Source organism: Nymphaea colorata, chromosome 4 (assembly GCF_008831285.2).
Source record: "Nymphaea colorata isolate Beijing-Zhang1983 chromosome 4, ASM883128v2, whole genome shotgun sequence".
NCBI lineage: Eukaryota > Viridiplantae > Streptophyta > Magnoliopsida > Nymphaeales > Nymphaeaceae > Nymphaea > Nymphaea colorata.
Genome location: NC_045141.1, coordinates 16,565,006 through 16,587,851, shown reverse-complemented (window position 1 = coordinate 16,587,851; position 22,846 = coordinate 16,565,006). Strand labels below are relative to the sequence as shown.

Here is a 22,846-nt window from a genome sequence, read left to right as displayed (position 1 = left end):
TCGTCTTTACGGTAAAAGCGTCCCGAAACCGGAGGCAGCAGGAGGCCGATTCTGAATCCATTGTTTGATATTTTAGAGCCCCGCGTTACTTTTCCAGATGCAGGGCCCGCCCCTGGATATTTTTCCCCTCCCCCACAACGACGAGCTCCTTTCACACGGATGACTCCCCTACGTTACAAACGTCCGGACGTTTTTCTCCCTTTAGATCTTTAGATGAACGGTGGAAAATCAATCCTCGATTGCTTGCGTAAGGCATGCGCGCTATAGAAACGGGTTGTTTGGGCTCGCGGTTTTGTACTAAAAGAACAAAACCACGGTCTTGACCGTCCGCATCCCGCGCGATGGACGGCTGGCGTGCCTCCTGTTTTCCCTTAAGCCGGTTTGGTGTGATATCTGTGGGTTGGTCGGGTCTCGGGTCGGTCCATTGGAGTTTATTTCCTGGGGGCCACGGAGACGTGCCTGAGTGATTAATTAATTCAAACCACAGTCTGAAGTGTAATCTGTTTGCTGATTGCAGCAGATTATGAGTGAATAACTAACTTATTTAAGTAATCATTAAGACTGCTTTAACAATTAACCATCTTTGTCTTTATTGTATTAATTTATTGCCCAGCAACACGAATAATTTAGTTTGATTCAGGGTGCGAAACCGTACCTCCTTTTCAAGATTTTGCTATAAAATTTTAGTCAAAGCAGAGAAGGAGAGATCGCTCCTTTATTTAATTAATTATTTATTTTTGTAGTTTAAATGAGTAACAGAATCAAACTGAAGATTTAACATTCACCAGTTACCAACCTAACCAAGCTATGCTCAACGGAATGGTAAAAAAAATATATGGTGTTTCAAACGCAAGATACCATATTATATATATTGATACACTAGTTTGCTTGCTTTTTAGTGTATAAATCTTTTTGGCATGATTTACTCACGATGGTAATAAGTTTAATAAGTTTTAGTGAACTAAAGAATTTTGGAATTTGAGTATGTTGTAAGACAATAGTTAGAAAGACAAATTTAGTTTAAAAAGTCGGACTTATTTTGATACGTAAAAATAATGAGATGCCAATCACGTACAAGAAAAGAAAATGTCATGTGAAGGTACATCATGGTAAAAAAAGTTTACTGCTTAATGATATAATTGAGCTGCAATCCCCATTACTCTATGTCCCCCACTTTTTTCTATAATTTTGGGTTTATGTCTTGCGGTGGCAATTTAAATGGTAAATTGAACTCAAATAAGCACTTGTTACCAAAAAAGTAAATAAAATAGAAAGGTTTATAAAACTATGTTTTTATGCCATATATGACTTAATTTAACGATTTACAAGAACAAAGTAAAGGAATTTCAGATAAATATTATTCATGGTTTTGGCGCCAAAAATGGGCGTTAAATATAGCATTCATTCAACAAAGCCATACCACATGAATACAAAAATCAAACGCAGGGCCTTTGTTCTTATGCATGTTGTAGATAAGCTTGATTTCCCTGTCACGTTTTGTCAAATATAATGCTCATGGAATCTCATATGATTTGACGGTCTGATGAGCTCTTCTCTATATGTGATAGATTAGTTTTCCCTTTTTAAAATCTTTCAAAATCTTTCAAGCTACAAATGGGTCTCAAATAAGTCATCAAACTTATTACTAGATTAGGTATAATATATTCATTGTTAGAAAGTTAATGTATCTATCCATGCTCGTGTTAGAGGGGGTAGCATAACTGGTCGGGATAGTAGGCCAATAAAAGATCAAATATCAGTTCTATTTTTATGGAAACTATTCCTTTAAACTACAAATGGTGGATGCGCTACTACTCAATTGATAGATGTCTTGCTTCCCAACTAAGTCCTGAAGCAGCGTTGAACCTCTAGGGTAGGGATTTATATTGATAGTAGTTTTGACCTCTTATTGAATCGCCTAATGTGTCTGCTCATGAACAACATCACTATTTGCAGTCACTTAGTCAGTTCCAATAAGTAGCTTTGCATTCTTGAGATGCCAGTTCCGATGTCAACAACACAACAACTTTAAACTAATGCTTCATAAAAGGATGTAAGCAACCATTGGTGAGATTGCCATCTTCTCTAAGGGTCTCTTTGGTTGGTTCCCTCCATTTCCCTCCAACCAAACAGGGCGTAAAACAAACGCCAAGAATTTACAAGGCCAAATCAAACCGAGTGTTTGAAATTTAACACCCATATATTTGTGAAAGTTTGGCAATGGAAAGGTATTGATATTTCTCAATAGTTTTGGTGCCTTAGCTCGATGTTCAGAACTGCCATAGGAGATTACAAAGAGCAACCAATAATTGAATGTAAATATAACGCAGTTTGGTATGAATTTCTGGAATATGCTGAAGTAATCTATTCACGTTGAATGGTTGAAACACAAAAGCCCAAGCAGAAGCATACCTGAATCCATCTACGAGATAGTAGTGGCAGAAGTCTATATGTAGTATAAAGTCTCTATCATATAAGAAAGACAAGACCCTGAAAAAAATGTATTCCTCTACATATGACCTAGGGCACCATTACCCTTTTTATATTAAGAGCAATTTTATGTTCAGCCCATCATAAAACTCAAAAATATGCACAAGTATCTATATTTATATATATGAAATTTACCATATTCCATATGAAATGACCGAATGGTCAACTTAATTGATCATTTAATAGATATCCCCACATAATGTCCGAAATTGCGCTAGCGCTAGACATACACATAATGATTCCAACATTTTGTTAAAAAAAAATGAACTAACGGTGGTGGATCTATTCAAATCGATGGTGATCATCACAACAACAGATATTTCGCAACAAGATTACTTGTTTACATAACAATAATATCCCATCTGCACAAATCTACGAACATTAGCTATCTATGTAATGGTGCCCTGTCTACCATCGTCAACCATAGATTGGCCACTGACGATGAGGCTGATAAATTAATGCCTGAGAATACATGTATATATGATCTAACATATAGTTTATAGATGTGTTTCCCTCTCTGAGATTGCGTGCGTGCTATCATATGACTCAGACAAGTGATGCTGTTCTCCCGGGTCAGTCACAACTTTTTAAATCTGTACTCAAAAGAAATTGTTCAATTTCTAACTTTATATTACATAATTCATATAATTTTAAGATTCGAACCTGTAAAGAAGATTCATTTCTGCATCTACAATTTTGTACATGCTCCATCCAACACTGGTAACATTCACAGAAGACAACTTGTGATAAAGTTAAACAACAAAGATTATCAATGAAGAAACTGCATTCGGTCCAAGCAACAAGATAAGATTTGGGCTTTTAAGCTTTTAAACCTGCTCTTGAAGTATCTTGGTTGATTATATTGACGACGAGTGTAATTGATGACCATGATGAGTTACTCGAGTTTTTATTGAATCATATTGGTTAGTTATTTTTTTTTAAATTTACATCTAAATTTTAGAAATTTTATTTGTTTTATATAAAAATTTTGAAAAATGATATTTCGAGTTTAATCAAATTTAGAAACTTTTACTTGATGAAAAATTTTTGCCTCCAAAATGACATCAATGTGAGATGACTTGTTTATGACTGAAAGGATAATAAGTAAAAATGACTCGTTACTTTAACTCAAAGGAAAAAGACAACATGAAAGAGTTCATGGGACTTCCCCTCACAAGTAAACTCGGCTACTCGAGACAGTTCCGGTTCATGTCTGACCTGGAAAACACCAACGCAACACGCTTTTGAGTCGGCCTCTCATGTCAAGTCTTCCATATTCTATTTTACATTTCGGTGCCTCTCCTACGCCGTAATATGAGGAAACAAGTATAAAAAATCTATTGTATGATAGTTAAAAAGAACATTTTATTTTATTTTATAGACTTATATTCATATGCATTCACTGAAAAAAAGTTGCCAATGTTGTTTCGTTTAATGCGTTTTAGTTTTGCGAAGAAAAAAGCAGGGAGGCTGCCGGAAAAGTGTATGCACGAAAAGATTGAGGAAGCCAGGATTTCTTCGGACGTTATTCGTAAAATGAAGGGGTCGGAATGAAAAATTCTCTATATCATGATGCTGCGAGGGAAATGGGGAAAAGGTTTTCGAGGGAAAACGGGAATAACGCACATCTCGTCGTGGCCATTCCGGACGTGATTTGCGACGATGGTGATGGCCTGAGAGGGTTAATTTTCGTGAGGGAATTCTGCGCGGGAGGAATCCCGAATCCCTCAGGCAAGACGAAGGCCATGGAGTCGCTTCAGGATCTGATCGAAGAGGCCAAGCTCCGAGTTGTCTGGTGGGCCGTCTGCATCATCTTCGTCTCCTACATCCTCTCCTGTGAGAGCCCCCCATTTCTCTCTCTCTCTCTCTCTCTCTCTCTCTCTTGCTCCAAATATATGAGAACCAGCGTTTTCCGCGTCTGAATATATTGGATTTGTGGCGCAGTAACGAGCCGATCGACGTGGATGAACATCCCGATCGCGGCGATCGCTTTGGCGGTCGTCCGGATGCTTTCGAGGGAGGTCGAGTTCCGGTGGAAGGCCCGGCCGGCGCCGCGGAAAGGATACCTCGCCCACCTGGAGAAGAAGCAGCTCGCTGTGGACGATCCCATTCTTTCCACGTCGCCTTCGGTGGCGATCAATTGGGTGCGCAAGATCGATTCTCCGTTGGTCGAGGCAGCGCTGGACGAGTTCATTGGCAAGGTTTTGAAGGATTTCGTGGTCGATATGTGGTATTCGTCGATCACACCGGATACGGAGGCGCCCGAATTAATCAGGGCAATCGTGAACGACGTGTTTGGCGAGATCGCTGAGAGGGCGAGGGATGTCAATCTCGTGAATTTGTTGACGAGGTAGGTTTATTTGTATCCAATTCTTTGTATTACACCGATAAGAACAGATACTACAGATGGTGGTTTAATGGCGTGAGTGTTTAGTATCTAATATGGATGGTTGTTTCGCACTATCATTTTCTTGAGAAAACATTGTCAGAGCTGTTAATGGAATCTTGATGTTTAGTGCGGTTTCCGGAGTCTTAGTCTAGAGAGAGTCCAAAAGAAACAGTACGAGTCGAAGACTCACCGTTCAAAACTTACTAAATTTTTTATTTTCAAAAGTTTGTTCATGCTTTTATGTATCACTCTTGTGGCTTAAAGCGCGAGAAATATAAGGTTTTCAACTTCTTACGAGCTTTGGATGCTCTGATTTACCGTTTGAAACTTTTCACTGTTGTCCCTCTGGCTGGAGTATTGACTATTAATACCGGATAATCACCGTCGTCATCCTTTATTGCCATTTTTCTTGTTGCATTATTCTGTTGTTTGATAATAAATGCTCCTTTGACGTTACAGGGATATTGTGAAATTAATAGGGAACCATCTAGATCTTTATAGAAGAAACCAATCGGCAATTGGTGTAGAACTCTTGTCAACATTGTCATTGGATGCAAGAGATGAAAAGTTGAGGCGCCATCTTTTTGCTTCTAAGGAGCTTCATCCAGCTTTGATATCACCCGAGTGTGAGTACAAGGTGTGAGTGGGAGTTCTAACAAATGCTGATGTCATCTTCCTTGTTTTTAAGGCAGGTAGTTGATTTTGTAATTTGGCTAATAGAGACTTTAGTCAGGTTCTCCAACAAATGATGGGAGCAGTGTTAGCTGTAGTCTTGAGACCACGGGAAGCACAATGCCCACTTGTTCGATGCATGAGTAGAGAACTTCTAACCTGCTTGGTCATGCAGCCTGTCATGAACCTTGTGAATCCTGGGTAAGCCTCTGCATAGTTGCTAACATGCACCTTTCACCAGTTATTAATGTTATTGATCAAATACATTCTTTGAGAAAAAAAATAGAAGAGTCCTTGCTTATATTTGTGATAATTTATCTGTCCAAAGTCCACTCTTAGGTTTTCTATTTTGGGTGCTTAATCGAAAGCAAGATAAAGTGAGAAATCCAAAACTTTGGTTGCTTACACTAAAAGTGAAGGATTCATTATTCTCTGAGGAGTAAAATGAATAGGCTAATATTTTTTCTGTCCATATGAATTATTTTGCACTGGATCTCTTGACTCTTCGGTTTTTGGCTTTAGTGAAAATGTATGGTGCTCTTCACCTTTTAGATAGTTAAACTTTTTTTCTCCTACTCTTAGAATACTATAAAACATACTCTATTTGAGATGTTAACCACAAAACAGAAGAGGGTTTTTCCAGTTATGGATCTACCTCATAAGGGCTCAATAAGAGAAATAACCATTTTGTTTGTTGTTTCAATGTTTCTTGAGACGATGATAGTAAATACTGATTGTCATCTTAATTGTATATTGAACTAATTGTAAGATATATATTAATGTATCTGTAGCAATTGATTTGGCTATTTCCCTTTGTGTTCCTCTTTCTTTGGTTGGCCTTTACTACTCAACTTCAACTTCCTTTGGTTATCTTTTTCTTTCTTTCAGTCAAGATGGACCTTCTCTGAAGTTAAAGGCAATATTTTTCTGAATATTGTTTTATTCCTGTTTATCTTTGAGTTCACTGAGCTGCACATAGGCTAGATTGTCACCCACATTGCTAATCTTACTTCTTTTTGATTTTTTTTTATACTAAACTGGTTTGTCTCAGTATGCCTTTCCATCCCATAATACATGGAAACTCTGCTACGCAGCTGATTAATTTTCCACTTTGTACATGCTTGTTCTCTCAATAGTATTATTAAGGGTTATATTCAACATGACATAAGCATGCTCTTTATAACATCTCACAAAGAAGAACATTAGTTCAAATGGTAACTCTTGTGTGAATGCATAATGAAGACAGCCAGTTCGTGATGTTTATGAGCATCTAAAGCATTCATTCAGTATGGCTATTGTCAAGGTGAGAAGCTAATCGAACTATCACCTATTCATCCTTGGGGGGAGGATTTTCGTCATCCTCTGCCCTGTGTTGCTGCATTTTTATGAGTTGGATCCATTGCTTATTTTCCAGCAGTAGTCTATTTGGTGCAAAAAGATGATAAATTCAAAATAGACCAATGCTTCATGCATAAAAGAAGATGCTGATATTCTTCCCAGTAGTTTTTTCGTCACTTTCTCTCTCTCACTTTTTTCAGTGCACTGCAGTTTTCAAATTTAGAATTCTTTCTGTCAGGTACATCAATGAGTTAATTGAGTATATTCTTCTCACAAAAAAGGATGATAGAGAATTAGATGCTGGGAAGCCATCTCATGTTGCCAGCCAAAATGAACAAACTGCTATGGCATCAGCACATTCCAAAGATAAACGAGATCCTGGAGAACTAGTATCTTCTGCTAACCAAGGGGATCTGGCAAATTTAGTTAGAATTGATGGCAGTGCTGAAGCTTCCTCAAGTATGGCGAGTCATGTCAAGTTAATCTCCTCCCAAACAGAATCAGAGCATCATCTGCCTTCACGTACTGCAGAGTGGGCCAGAGGATTTGAAGCTGCAAGGGAGAGAAGAACTGAAGTTCTTGCTCCTGAAAATCTTGAAAACCTCTGGACAAAGGGAAGAAATTATAAAGCCAAATTTGATGCTCATGATAACCCAGGACCTAGAGAAGCAAAACCACCAATTAAGGCTGCTGGAAGTTCTAATATCACAGGCCATGAAAGGAACCTGGAGAGGGAAATGGTGAGCAATGCACCCTTAGTTAATATGAATTGATAATTCTTTATCAGCGATATGCATAAATAGTGAATGAATGACATGATGATCAATCCTTCTATTGTACAGGGGAAAGAAGGATCTCTGAATGTGAAAAGCAGCAAACCTCAACTTAAGCGTTCAAAAAGTAGTTCATTTATTACTAAGAATGATGTGGGGATTTGTGAAGCATCTACCTCTAGAATCAGTCATGCCGTGACTTATGAAGAGTCTAACTGCATGGATTTGGGCAAGCCTCATGAAGAAACAAATCCAAAGAGCACCTCTGAACTAGTGTTTAATAAGGAACAGTCATCATATCTACCAAAGTTCAAGTGTCGGGTGAGAATTTGTCTGGATTTTTTCTTAAAGTACATATTTAATTTTCTAATACAATTTTCTTAAAGATGATAAGCCTACATTTTTTCCCCTTGGTGAATGTGGATGACTGGATATCATTTATTGTCTTTGGTTGTCTTCTTGTATCATGCAAATCTTATTGATATCCTTCTTAAGATGCTTGTAAATGTGCTATGCTTGGTTTTCCATTTTTGTGCATATGGATGTGTAGCTGTTGAAAATGGTGTAGCTTACCTTTTATATCTTTATCGCATTATGTAGTTCTATTAACTCACAGGTTTCGAATTTTGATTGTAAACCATGGTGTCTGTTATAGACCCATTGTTTCAGAAGTTGATTCAGCCAACTCAAAAGATCTTTATCTTCTTCTCAGCAATTTCAATTGTCCAAAGACTCCAACCCATATAGAATGTGTGACCTTTCCCTAGCCCCTATGCAAATGGAGACTTGTGTATCATTCTCACCACTACCATGTGTAAATGGACCAAGTATCTCAAACGTGTTTAATATCCAAAGATGCTGTAGAGAAGGTTGAACTTGTAGGTAGAATGCATAGGTCTGAGAGAGAGAGTGTGTGTGTCTTTGAATGCAGGCTAAGTAGTAAAAAACAATGTTGTAAAAGGCGAATCATAATGGGTATCGGTCGGGCCGACCTATACACTATATCGTAACGTATCGTAAACGTAGCGTAGCACATTGTAAATTAATTTTTTAATTCATCAAAATTTTAAAAATAGAAAAAATAGAGAAAACATTTAAAAAATGGTAAAATCAGGAAAATAAAGAAAATTTAAAAAAAAAAGTGTTCTATATAAAAAAACTCATCATATCATTCATAAGCCATAATATATTAACAACACATTTAGAAATGAGAAATAAGAAATTCATAATAACGTAATAAGCATCCATCACAACTTTAAAGTTTAAACTTAGAGTGGTTTAGATTACATTACAAGTTCACAACATATAATATATCATGATTATCATCAATCAAGGTCTCAGTCCCCACAAGCCAGAAGGCCACGAGCAAACCTTCTTCTCCAGAAGCGACTTCTCCCCTAAATCGAAAATTTATCACATAAATGGGCAATTTGTGTAGAAAAACTAGTAAAACTTTCCCCTTTCACAATTTTTACATCTGTTTAGAAAGAGGGAGAGAGAGGTTTCTTTGGAAAAAAACATAAAAATCATCTTATTCCCGTATCGTATGATACATGGGTGTATCGGCCGTATCGTACGATATGGGCGATACGCCTATGATACACAAGCATATGGTGTATCGTAGGCATATCGTAGGAAATACATATCGCACGATATGGGCCCATATCGTGCGATAAAGATAACACTGGTCAAAAACACTACTTCTGGTACTACCCTGGATCTGAAAAGAAAAATCAACTTAAGAAGCTAGAAATTCCAAGAGCATAGGTCTTGCCACATCCCATTTAGGGGTAGAGATGTCTCAGAAGTCAGGTCAGATCCCTGCTGAAACTATATGGTTCAGAGTTCAAACTCATGTCCAGCTAAGGGATATGGTTGCTGCAGCTGGATCCAGATCCGGTTGGATTAGTCGCATCTAAGAGTACCATGCCTGGGTCCGATGATGTAAAACATACCCAGCCTGTAGCCAACAGAAAATTGATTTCCCTTTTTCTAATTGAAAAAGTTTCTGATCTTAGTTGGAACCACAGTTGCAAATATTGTTCTCGGAAAGATTTTCCTCAGAAGTTCATTTGAATTTTCTTTTTCTCAGGAACATCTTTAGAAAATCTTGAAAGTCCTAAAATTTTAGAATATCGATGATAACAGAAAAATTTAGTGCATGTCCACATTAGTTGTCTGCCTGCTAGGTATTTTACTGTATGGGACAAGACAATGGAATGTAGAAGGAAGGGAGTAAGCAATGGTTGCATGATTATGTGAGGCATTTGTTATAGATTTCCAAAGAGCTAGTCTAGAAGCTATTCGAGAAAAAGCATATGGATTTCAATTACTTAAAAAGTCTATGATGAGGACGAAGGATAGAGATTCAATTTGGACATGATGGCTATTTATATCTTGATGAGCTGGGAAAAAATTTTGTGCACAAGAAGTTTTTGAATTTTTCAGCTGTCTTTGTAGACTTCAGATTACCAAATGTGTTGGAAAGTTTCCTTGGTCTTCAAAGGAAAAGGTGGCCATGATTGGAGTTGGAACGACTGGTCTGTCTGTATCATTAGTATGGTTGTTCATCAGTAATTTGGTCTTGGTTCACGATTCTATCTTCTTCATTTCAGAAGCCACTTTAACAGTAATTAACTTTATCCTTCCTCGGAAAGTCCCGAATACTTCTGGTCCTAGAGATTTTCTTTCCACTCCTGACAGTCCCACAGAAAGATGGTCATTCCATTCAGTCATCTGCTGACTGCTGTTAGCCTTCCTTTCGACCAATTTTCATCTCAAGTTCTAGCGTAAGATATCATGATTTGTTCTATTTGACCAAATGTACTTGTATGGATTTAGTGGTTGAAGCCCAATTCATGTGATGTTTATGATTCCTTCTCTCTGCCTTTTATTTTGAATAAATCTTCTACCTTTTTGTATTTGATGAAAAATGATTTTGTTGTTCTTTCTTTCTTTTTTTCAATAAATCCTCTGCTTTTGGTAATTTGATGAAAAATGATTTCGTTGTTTTCTATTGCTTTATTACTTCTTAACACTCACATCCAATTTTGGCAGGTTGTTGGAGCTTATTTTGAAAAAGGTGGATCTAAATCTTTTGCAGTTTATTCAATTGCCGTGGCAAGTGTAGACAATGAAACATGGTTTGTCAAAAGAAGGTAGTTGCTGCATTTGATGTTTGAGTTAATAAGTAAAGGAATATTTAGCTTGCTAAGTTTTGCACATAACCATATTTCCTGGTTGTCATTTTTTTTCATTTTATAACAAGACTAAAAATGTAATATTTGATAATGAAGTTTACTCCAAAGTAATTTATGCAATAATGATTTCTTATATTTTTCTAGGAGATCTGGCTGATCCTTTGATGCTTCATAACCTACAGGTACAGAAACTTTGAGAGATTGCATCGCCACCTAAAGGATATGCCAAACTATTCTTTACAACTGCCCCCTAAGCGGTTTCTCTCATCAAGTATTGATGACTATTTTGTTCATCAACGTTGTATTCTGCTAGACAAATATTTGCAGGTTTGCTCTAAAATGTGTTTTCATCAAGTTGATTTTTTTTTTTTTTGCTTTCAGTTGCTCTTATTTGTCCTGGGTATTGCAGGATCTTTTGTCAATTCCCAATGTTGCAGAACAGCATGAAGTGTGGGACTTTTTAAGCGCTTCATCAAAGGTTCCTTTTCTCCTCAGTGCACCCCTCATCTGCCGAAATTCAAGTCAAATTCCTTTCTGTTAGGTTGGTTATGGACCTACGGTCATCTTTTGAGCTGATGCTTGCAATTATATCTCTTTTTCCTCCTTCTACAGAATTACTCGTTTGGAAAGTCAACATCAGTCATGAAAACGTTGGCAGGTTTCTGATTCTCTTTCCTTAGAACTATTTTCAGTTGTGTGTGTTTTTGGTCCACTCTGTTTCCTTTATGTCACACTTTCCTTTTTTCTAGTTGCGTGTCATTAAGCATTATACCTCCTGTTACTGGTCTGATTATCTCAATAACAGTTAAATGCTATATCTGCACCACAGTAAGGATACCATACTTAGCGTTACTATTGTTACAGAATTGTTCCTTTATACTGCATTCCACCTTTGTTCAAGATAATTCTATCTGCTTTCTACTACTCAAGAAGATATCTTTATCTATGAGCAAAATAAGCTCCGAAGTTGAATCATGCCTTGCACGATTACATTTGTCACTATTGGAGTATGCCATGGTGTGTAGATTCTGAATCAACTTTTGGTCCACTTGAACAATTGGCTTGTGTTCCTTTCAATCATGTGATTAATTGCTTCACTGCTTGCACATGTAATGCTCTAGGCTCACATGTAAATTAGACTTATACAGCATCTGGACTTTTCAAACTCAAATATTAGAGTAGACTTTTTATCCTCTTATGCTACTAAGCGTGGTGGCACTGACCAAGCATGAATGCTGACGTATGGTGCACCTGTTTTTCATGTTCGGATCCTATTTGTCATTCAAATTCAGCAATTCACAAATAGTGCTTGTTCATTAGCATCCCTTTGTTTGATTAGTTTCACCTTTCATATTTTCAAACTCAAGTCTTTGCAATTTGCATTGAGCAGTTAATGTAGATGATGCAATGGATGACATTGTTCGTCAGTTCAAAGGGGTGAATGGACTCATACGCAAAGTAGTTGGTTCACCTGATAGTTCTTCATTAACAACAAGAAGTTCTGGAATCTCTCTGACTGAAGACCTACAACAGCAAAGCTTAAGCTATAGCCAGAGGGAAATATCTCGTAGTGCATCTGAAGATGAGGACCATGTAAGTGGGGCTACCCTTGAAGAAATGGGGTCAAGTTCCCGACCTAATGGATGGCACTCAGACAATGAATTGGATTCTAGGCAGTTTCCACCACGAGTAGTCAAACGATATGATAGTTCAAGAAGATATGATAGTTCAAGTAGCATGGGCTCTTTGAGAAATCAGCAGTCTGACACACATCGTGTAGTAGATACAGTTATACCATCCCATCTTTTGGAAGATCCTACCAGAGTACCACCTGAGGTAGATATGTTCCTTAAACTGTAAAGTTTATTGATTGAGCAATGCTTTTTGCATTGCAGTTTCTGTTCTAATTTCTAATACAAAGACATATAAATCGTTTTGTTAGAATGTTCTTCACTTTGCAGCTATTGTATATCTGTTTCAGTTCTTGTAACTGCACGTTGAAATTTCTTGAGTGCTTATGATAACATCATTGTCTTATCCATAAAAAAAAAGGATTAGACTAAAAGTCACTCATCCATTTTCTTACCCTTAATTTAGACAGATAATGCATATCATATTGACAATTCTTTTGGCAACATTGTATTTTAGCTTTTAGCAGGTTAAAAATTATCCATGGGTAAGGAAATTGGTGCAACCTATAACCCACACCATGAGTGGATGTTTGTCAAACGTAAGACACAAGAACCACATTTGAATACTATATATAATATAGTGTTTGAGCTCCAAATTATTATTTTGCAACTGAATAAAGATAATCACAGTTTACATATTAAGAATTCTGAGACCAACTAATTTTTAATTGACTTCAAAATGAATGACATGATCATGAAAGGGCAGACAAGTGTCTAATATGGGTTTAATATTCTCCATGAAGGGCTTGTCTAGGATCTTTGTCAGTTTCATATTTGCTTCAAGTTATATGCATGCTATATCTGCATGACGTGGATTTGTGAGGTCAAATATTACATATTAGCTATGTTCTAGAGTGGGTGTGGCATGTAATTCCAAGATGACCTTCTGTTTGGGCACATTTTCTCAACTTTTTCGAGCAGTGCAATCATGGGGGACAACATGGGTATGAAGATTGAAATGGATGACCATCAAAATCTTTTGAAAAAAAAAGTGCGGAGGCTAATATGGGAATATAATAGCTGCAAACATTCACACAGTGGATGAAACTTTGATTACTTGTTTATTTACATGGGTGTGGATGCAGATACGTAAGGAACATTTTCAAGGACCTTGGGTGTGGGGACACTTTACATACAATTGTAAAAATAAGATTTTGAAGTTATTAACAACACATAATAAAGAAGTCGTAATTAAAAGGTTGAAGAAGATAATAATAGAATGAGTCAAAATAATATTAAAAGGTTTCAGAAAAAAAGTTATGCGAAAAGTGGACATTGATCCTGGATAAATTTGAATGAAGCTAACATCAGAAAAGAAAATAACTTGGTGCATTGGTGCTATCAAAGATGGCTTTGACCATATATTGGCAGTGCTAAGGGCTGCACCTATGTCCCAAAAAGTTGACATAGGTGTGTCACCCTTTTAGGAGGAACCACATGAATTTAGGTTGCAATTTTGTTCTCATAGATCAGGTCTACATTGTATATATCTGCATCCAATAGGCATTAATGTTTGTATTGCTAGATTGGACGCATGGGTAGGTTTTTCTAGTGAAAATTCATGGCTGTAATTCCACCAAAGTTTCATGATGTTGAAGTGTTTCTATTGAAAAAGTCTAATGCAGTGGTTAGTTTCTAGTAGACTTTTATCACACTGAAGATTTCTGTACCATCTGATTGAGTCAGTAAGATGCAGTCACGAAATGCAATGGTTCTTATATAGGATATATTTATTTATTCAGAACTAATTCATTGAGATCGTGCACCTTCTCTGTTATTAGATTGCAATAGCAAAAGATGAAGTGCTAGTGGTTGATTCCAGCGTATTGAAATACACAACTCACACACACTCCCTTTCCAGAAAAGATCAATACACCATACACTAAAGTTAAATTCTTAGATTTGTTGCTACTATGTATCAGTATTAAGCCCAAAACTCCTGGCAGATGGCCAATGGCCGAAAAAAGAAAAAAGCAAAAGAATCGGTAAGATTGTTCATATGCTCTCCTTTTATTTTATGGAGAGGAATAGGACTAACAAAATAACAAAAAGATCATCCTTGTTTGAAACACTTCATTCCTATGATCACTTCTTCCTTGAGTCATGGCTTCTCAGCTAGATTATAGTATTATACATTTATCAGTTATAACAAATGTCACATGTTTAGGTGTATCTTTGAGACTTCAAGGATTTTACAAATTCCGCGCAGTTATGGTGCATTTTGTGAAATCCTCCAACTGTGAAGTTATTGGATGTTGACCATAAACTGAAAGCTGAAATACATTACTAACAATTAATGAAAAGATATATAATTCACTTGAACCCTTGTCATCCTGCATGTTGATCAAAGCTGGTCAGTGAAATGGTCTAGTTATGGTTTCAGATTCTGTTAATCCTGTAATATCATCCTTGGTGACACCATACCATGTGAATGCAAGGTCCTATGGAAGTAGTGCTGCAGCCCGGTCAGATCACACCTAAATACATTTGTAGTCAGGTCGGAACTAAATCCAGTACAAAAAGGAGTGATGCAAATCTTATACTACATCTGGCCCATTTGCAACATGATGGAGAAGTGCCAATATAGTATCAAAAATAGTTCAAGGAGTTTGGAAAAGAGATTGTAGGATTTAGTTGTATATGAAGTTATGAACATATTGTCTTGCATATAGTTTCAAGTAAAATTGGTTTTCACATGCTTGGTATCTATTTCCTTTTAGCATCATGTATGTATGAGATGCAAAGGCAATTCAGTTTGGGAAATTTACTGTAGCAAAGAAAAGGGTCATTTTAAGATCTATTAGCTGGTCAGAAAAGTAGAGTGATGCTGCTGTTAAAAGCTCAATTCTTGATCCAGCTAATATCTAATATAATATAATCAAATGTTTAGATTCTATAGTCTTTACATTATATGAGCTTCCTATGACTGTTTGTTGTAGAGAATGTAATAATTAATAACTTTGACTTATCTGTTTTACGTATTCATGGTAATGTATTAAGTTTGACAAGATTCCTGATATAAACAAAAATTTGTTTGTCCTCGTAATTCTTTGTGCCTTAGCACCTACTTGAATGTCCGAACATGCCAACCAATGATTTTGAGGAAAAAAATTCTTCCTATATTGCTTCTATACATTCCAATCACTCAAATGTATTTTTAATATTACCTCCTAGAAGTATTTCTGTTGTGATGCTTTTATGTCTTTTGCATTGCATTCTTACATTCCTGTTCTTCCAGTGGACACCACCTAATGTGAGCATACCGCTGTTGGATCTAGTTGATACAATCTTTCAACTTAAGCAGCGTGGTTGGTTGAGGTGAGGCACGCTTGGTAATGGTGACTATCATGTTAATGTTATTTTCGTGTGTATGCTGGGCTGTTGGTGTTATTTTGAATGATGATGAATAAATTTTTCTGGATGATTCATGCAGCATTGGGGCTAAGTTTGGAACAATTTGCATATGGTTAGAGGCTATTCCTTGTTGGTTCATATGATAGGAGGCAGTTAATGAATTGTTCAGAAATGGCTGTTGGTTTTCTTTGCTTGTTGATGGACCGTGTTCTCTTCTTTCTGAGTGGATTTTACAGTTAGATCAGTTTGCAGCTATAAGACATATGTAGCAGGTTTTAGTGGCCCATTTTTGTTTAAAGCCATTCTGGGGACACCTGTAGGAACATATACCTGTAAACCTGATGCGTAACTAGGCTCTTGGCCACTTAGTTATGGTGCTCTTTCTAGGTGGTATTGGTACCTCGTAGTATGCATGATGATTCATGTTCTATGCCAATGCTTGTCATGTATTCTAGAGGAGTACAAGCCAAGTACAAGGGGGAAACCAGATGAAAAAAAAAAAATTGTTCCATTGGAATCGAATTGTAATCCAGTACTTCCAGTCGCTACTTAGGAAGGCATGAAGGGTGATGAAGAAATTTACTTTCTGTTCCTTGGGATAATCATTCACATAAAATAGAATCAATAAAAAGGGAAGCTAGAACATGAATGAAGTGTCAGTCAGTGAGATATGGGAAGAACCAAACGTTAAATGCAGGAATTGTATTCCCAACACAACATAGTAAAAAAGAAAAGGATTCTGATCTCAAAAATGGATACTGATAGCTTGTGCTTCTTCAATTATCAATGGCCAACTTCATCCATAATGATATGTATTGTATGCTGCTCTCGGTTTGGTAGTATTTGCAGATATCTCAGTTTTTTATGAGAATAGATCCTACTACTTCTAGTCCCAAAATCTCAACAGTTGTGGAAAAAAATTCAGGGACTTATTTTTTCAAATCATTGGTCTGCTACTAGATGTAGCTTACCCTGAGGAAGATGCCCAGTGCTTGCAACTCTTTGGGTATTTAAGGGCAGGATACCACTTGTCAGGAAATTAATGTGATTGTGTGACACACAACAATTATTAGGAAATGGTTGAGCTAAAAAATATCTTTAAGTGCTAAAAATGGACTGATGAGAGTAATGTAAGTGATTGACATCAAGCCTATTTAAGTGTTCCACTTGTTGGGGCTGCTCTAGGATGAATTTTCAATGTACTTGAAGAACCTGTTGATAAATTTAGGTTGTCTAGGTACTTGCACAACATGTCCTGTTCATAGACCCAACTCAGTTGAGCAAATGAAATTATTGCAATGAACTTGTAATTTTCAATAAAAGATTTTTCACATTTTCTGGGTTAAAAAGTGGAAATGTTGGGTTTTTAGGCATATCAAAATCTTTATTAATATGATTATCTTATTATACTTTATAATCTCATTGTTTTTGTCAAACTTAGAGTTCAAGCTTTCTTTGTTTTTCTATCCTAGTTTCGAGTGAACGTAGCATAGGGATGATTTCTAGGGTGTTTCATCCATAGGGATCTGTATTATCTATGCCATTCAATGGACCACCGTTGCTCCACCATTAAATTGAAAGAAGCAGTATTTCAGAGTGGTTGTAGATTTGTTTTTCTAGCTTTTGTGCCTTTTATTTGAAACAAGTTATGATTCTAATTTATATTTGCTGAACACATGAATCATAAACATCAAAACAAGTAAAGAAGTGCTTTAAGCAAGGTTGATCTCTCCTTCAATGGGTGACTGTACATGTTATATGCCTTGCAGAAGGCAAGTTTTCTGGATGTCAAAGCAGATTTTACAGTTGCTGATGGAGGACGCTATTGATGATTGGTTGTTGAGACAAATCCATTGGCTTCGGAGAGAGGATGTTATTGCACAAGGGATAAAATGGCTTCAAGATGTAAGTCTGTATGTTATAATGTGTTCAACTTCTTATTTTCTCGTAAAGCATTTTGCTACACTTCTAAATTGTGCATCATAAGCATATCCTTGTCATGTATAAGCTGTTATGTTATAAGAAATGCATTGCAGCGTCCTCTTGAAAAAGACAATATTGTAGTGGTAGGGATGTGCGTCCATTGCATGCTCACTTTTATAAATGACAAAGTTATAGACTAGTAATGGCTTCTTATCTTAATGGAATGGTGCTAAAATCCTGAAATAAGATAGAGATGGGCCCCTTGCAATTGCATGGTTGCTCCTTGCTGTTTAGAAGGGACCTCAAGCTTTTGTATATCTTTTTAATATTGTGGACTGGAGATTATTACTTTGATGCCTGCCGACGAGAAATCCTATAAGGATTCTTACATAGGCTTTCTATGCCATCCATGCTTTACCCATCTGTTAGTTATTGGAGGTTTTTGCATCTTCCATGGTTAAGAATAAGATAATTGGGAAGGAAGAGAAAGAATAAAAAACTCTAGTGCCCATGTTAATGGTAGACCAACAATACCATAAAATCGGGTAAATTGTCCATTTATTATTGTGTAGCTAATTTAGCTATTTAAATAAATTGTTACACAAAAGTTTACCAACATACTGTGCACCTAGCTAAGATTAAAAGGAATAGCTACCCAACTCAGGCCCGCTAAGTCAATCCAGTAACACCACAACCAACCGGTCCAAGCGGTCCAACCAGTCCAACCAGTAAAAGACGTTTTGATTTATCTTGGTAACTGATGAGTTGGAGCCTAAAAGGGTAAAGAAACAGAATGAAAGAAGAGAAGTACATGACCATTTTGTGGCTTGTGACTAACTTTAGATGATGGGGTAATATCCAAGCAAGATGCTTTCTGACCAATGAACAAAGAAATGTCTACATGTCTTCCAGGGAAAAAGGGAAGACATTTGATGTGTTCTGGCAGAAAGCTTAATGGCAAAGGGCTAGGTTGATGGCCTTCATGCTGGACACCTCCAGCTTGGTCATTTTGTAGCTGGTCCAGCAAATGGTTAATATATTTCTGGCCTAATAATGTGTGTTTACAGTTTACACACAGCCACACATGTTTGACACTGTATAAGCAAATTCTTTGTGGCCATTTTCATCTAGTGGCCATCTGGAGCAACACTTTTGTGGGAAGCCAGTGCCAATCTGACCATATGCCAGCCGATGACGTCTTGCATCCATAATGGACCTAACAAAAACTGTTTGTAGCTAATCTAATTATTTTTTTCCCTTTCCCATTTTGGCTTCATTAAGAATTTAAGACGCACTTGATTGGCAAGAGAAATTGTCTCGGACCACCTGCATGACCACAGCTCGACCTATTTGCGTTTAGCCACTTGGCTTCATTGATTCAAAAGTTGGTTAAAGAATAAGCTCATGATTCTGGGGAGGCTCTAAAACTGCTCAGAGTACCCAGTTGGTTAATTCAATGATTTAAAACAGAAGGTTGGCCTCAAAAATGTTCTGAAACAAGAACTGCAATTGCTAAAAACTAGTCGTATGCTTTCTTATTCTTCTAGTCATTCCACTGATTCTGTTTGCTTCGTCGTCTGAGGGTCAATTGAAACTTGAACCGATCAGAGATGAGAGAAGATGGAAATGGAAGGTGGGCACTGTCCAGTCTGATATGCATCACTCAGTTAATTTTATAGTTCATTTTATATCACCCCACCACTACCTCCCACGTCTCCATTCAAGTCTTTTGTGATCTTCCGCTTTTTTTGACTCCATTGAGTACAACCCATCTTATGGTGCTATGGTAGGTCCTAAATATCCTAAATATGAAAGTATTTCTGGCAACCAAAATGGTGTTTACACACACACACACACACATATCATAGCTGCACACACAGTGCAGTTAGTGCACATGGTACAGCAGACTATTTGCAGCACCTGTATGGCATGGTGCCAAATAGTTCGCTGATAATGCCTTCGGTCTGTGTTGGATGTTATTCTGGATGATGTATGAAGTATGTGCAATGCATCCCATCGTTTTCCAGGTAATTATGATTGTGATGGAAAATGTTAGAGCCTTTTGCATCATCTTCTTATTTTTCTTGCTAAATTGCATCCATTCCTAGGTTCTGTGGCCCGAGGGAACTTTTTTTCTGAAGCTGCGCAATGATGAAGACAAAGACAACGGGGAATCTTATCAGAGCCTTGAGAAAACTGGAGGTTCAAGTGGTAGTAATTCTTCACCTGTTTCCTTTGAGATGCAGCGTGAGGCTGCTCGCAGGGCAAGTGATGTTAAAAAGATGATCCTTGGTGAGTGCTTATATACGATCTTTGAGATGTATTTAGTTGTTGTAAACTGCCATTATGGAGCTATAACTTCTAGGTCTTGTTTCCTATAGAGATTGGATTTTTTAAATCTCTGAACATATGTAGCTGGTTGGTGATCATTATCTTTGTGACTGCCGTGATTCAGAAAAAAAGAAACGTGAATAAAACATGAACCTTTTTGGCTAAGATGTTGGATTCAGTTACTATGCTAGATCTAGGTCGTCAGTTTATATGGGATAAATTCCACGACGATGCCTCTATAGCCATTTAGGGCAAACTGAGCTTCAATCTTGACTGAAGGTAACAACACAAATAGTTCAACACCTGTAACCATCCTGCAGAACGCTTATGCATCAGTCATTCATTTTGTGTGTCTAGTTCCCCTGCATACCGTGCAGATACCTTTCAGAATTAACTGGTTTTGTGCTTGCAACGTTCTTTTAGCATGTCCTGTGTTTGCCACTTTATGTTAGTGCTCACTGCTCAAGCATGGGTACATAAGCATGGTACTTCAACTAGTATAACCTTATAGTTTTCTTGGCATTAACTTCATGTCTTCACAGTTTTAGCCACAGCCAGAGCTCTAATTTTCATGTGAAACAAATAAATGGAAATGTGAATGATGCTTAGACATTCAAGTTGTGAATTAGGAGAAAATGTTCTGAAATTTGTCACGAGTCCATGACATGTTCATGCCATTGTTTTGTCCTTATATTTTTTTTACCTTTTTCCTTTTCCTTTTTCTAGTTGAAACAGAGCAAAAGCATAAAAAATCAGAATTTGATGTCACTTGTTTTACGGCTGGCAGGAGGTGCTCCATACACTCTGGTCAATCTGATAGGGCAGAAACAATATCAGCGGTGTGCAAAGGATATTTACTTTTTCCTGCAGGCAAGTCTTCTTCGGTTTAATGGTATCCGTCAAGTGTCAATATTTTTCTCTTGACCCTGTGTTTGTTACATTACCAGTCTACAACATGTCTGAAGCAGCTAGCATACAGTATTTTGGAGCTGTTATTGGTTTCGGTGTTCCCTGAATTGAATGACGTCATCCTAGATATACACAAGAAGGCCTTTCACTAACATGACTTGCCTAAGGAGTTGGATAGAGCTATGTTGATAAGAGAACTAGATCCTTCTCGTTCCATTTAGTTAGTACAGATGATAAAGTTGAACTTTGATATCTTTGCGACGTGCGACAGAGCATCTGCCATTTCCTATCAGTTGATTGGCTCTTCTTAAGATCCCATTTCCAAGCCATTGCAAAAATGTTGGAGCAGAGAAGATTTGGTGCACTGGTTTGCTGATGGAGAGTCATGTGGCTGTGCGAGGAATGTTGGAGTAGTTACTTGATGACTGTCGTTCCAATTTTGTATGTCATGCTTCACATCTGTATACTAGCACAGAGAGGTGGTGGCCAAACAAAACGGTGAACCTATTACTTTGTATAGGGTAAAAAGCTTCCTTGTATGTGTTTCGGTTAAATTTGTTTCATTTTTTTGCCTTGGGCTTGTATATTTATGTAACTTTATGTACATGAATTGCTAAATGCAGCTTTTGGAGTATCGAAGGATGGAAATGTTCGCATCCACCATAATAACATCCTTCCCTCGTCTGTTCCACTCTACGGAATTCTTAGTAGCTGCTCTTACACAACCTAGATCGTGGAACTGAGATCTTCTTTGGCCTGCGTGCCTAGATGGCTGTGTTCGTCCCTGAACTTCTATATGTACCACCAACTAGATTAAAACAAAATCTCCAACAGTTGTGAAGATACATTATCCAGCTTCCTTGTCATCCATCTCTTAGATCAGATACCTTTTCATTTCCATTGTGTCATTTGATGTATATCGTTGCCTATGAATATCCAGATATGTTTAGGAACTTCACATTTCAAGAACAGATGTCTCGCCTTCTCCGCTTTTTCTTCACGTAGGCCACATCTCGATGCCATTTGATACCCAAGTGTTTTTAGCCGATGTTTAGTAAGCGACTTTTGCAGCATAAAGAGAGAGAGGCCATAATGCTCTCAGGTGTTGATGGTTGACCCATATAAGTGGCCGCCATTTTCCACCAGCTGCTTCATTTCTAATTGTCTCCCCAAAACTGCTTCTCTGGGTCTTCTTCCTTCCATGATTTGACTAAAAAAAAAAGTTTGACATCTACGCCAGATACAAGGCTTGGAAAATCTTTCGCTGTATTCTTTCCTAGAAGCCCATAAATCCAATTTATGGAGTAAAGGTTAATCATCTCTTCATTGAGTACTTCATAGTGGCTTCCACTTGTTGGTACTTCTTTCCTAAAAAACCGTCTATATGACGCGTATCTAACCACTTGTATGCCAGAAGCTGACTTTGCTGCGAACCCCAATTTTCCAAACTAAACAATTATTTGTCATTTTCCAAGCTTTGAGAAAAGCGCTGGAAAAACTATACTTGGACCAGAGTTATAGGTTTATGATATTTTTTTTAATAACCGTTGTATTATCCTAAACTTGTCACCTCCTTCCTCCTTTGGCTTGCATTACTTGTCCCAGCTAGGCCTGGACCACGGGTACCCGGCCCGGGAAAACCCGGAACCAGGCCGAGCCCGGGCCCGATGGTGTGGTCCGGCCTATCTAAATCCAGCCCATTAACAATTTGAAAAATATTTTTAATTATTTTTTAAATTTAATAATATGTATTTTATTATAAAAAATAAATTTTAT

The 22,846-nt window shown here is 37.3% G+C and overlaps 1 protein-coding gene across 2 annotated transcripts; it reads left to right on the top strand.

Moving 5' to 3' along the window:
* The first annotated feature begins 4,101 nt into the window (after window positions 1-4,101).
* Window positions 4,102-21,936, top strand: LOC116252506 (uncharacterized). 2 transcript variants are annotated; one of them, XM_031626818.1, is made up of 16 exons: window positions 4,102-4,326; window positions 4,435-4,840; window positions 5,339-5,516; window positions 5,613-5,752; window positions 7,128-7,629; window positions 7,732-7,983; window positions 10,720-10,820; window positions 11,045-11,189; window positions 11,272-11,340; window positions 11,475-11,520; window positions 12,253-12,698; window positions 15,792-15,871; window positions 17,677-17,812; window positions 19,939-20,122; window positions 20,949-21,031; window positions 21,109-21,936. In XM_031626818.1, the coding sequence occupies exons 1-16, from the start codon at window positions 4,236-4,238 to the stop codon at window positions 21,220-21,222; spliced, it is 2,973 nt and encodes a 990-aa protein (XP_031482678.1). In that variant the 5' UTR covers window positions 4,102-4,235; the 3' UTR covers window positions 21,223-21,936. The 2 variants fall into 2 exon arrangements, with proteins under 2 accessions (XP_031482678.1, XP_049933308.1); XM_050077351.1 differs by having other exon boundaries at window positions 5,339-5,518; window positions 5,600-5,752.
* Window positions 21,937-22,846: the final 910 nt, after the last annotated feature.

Coding starts and splice junctions, on each gene's coding strand:
- LOC116252506 (XM_050077351.1), top strand. CDS start 4,236: ATGGAGTCGCTTCAGGATCTGATCGAAGAGGCCAAGCTCCGAGTTGTC. Junction 5,519..5,599: donor CCCGAGTGTGAGTACAAGGT/GTGAGTGGGAGT, acceptor TTTGGCTAATAG/AGACTTTAGTCAGGTTCTCC. Junction 11,190..11,271: donor TGCTAGACAAATATTTGCAG/GTTTGCTCTAAA, acceptor TGGGTATTGCAG/GATCTTTTGTCAATTCCCAA.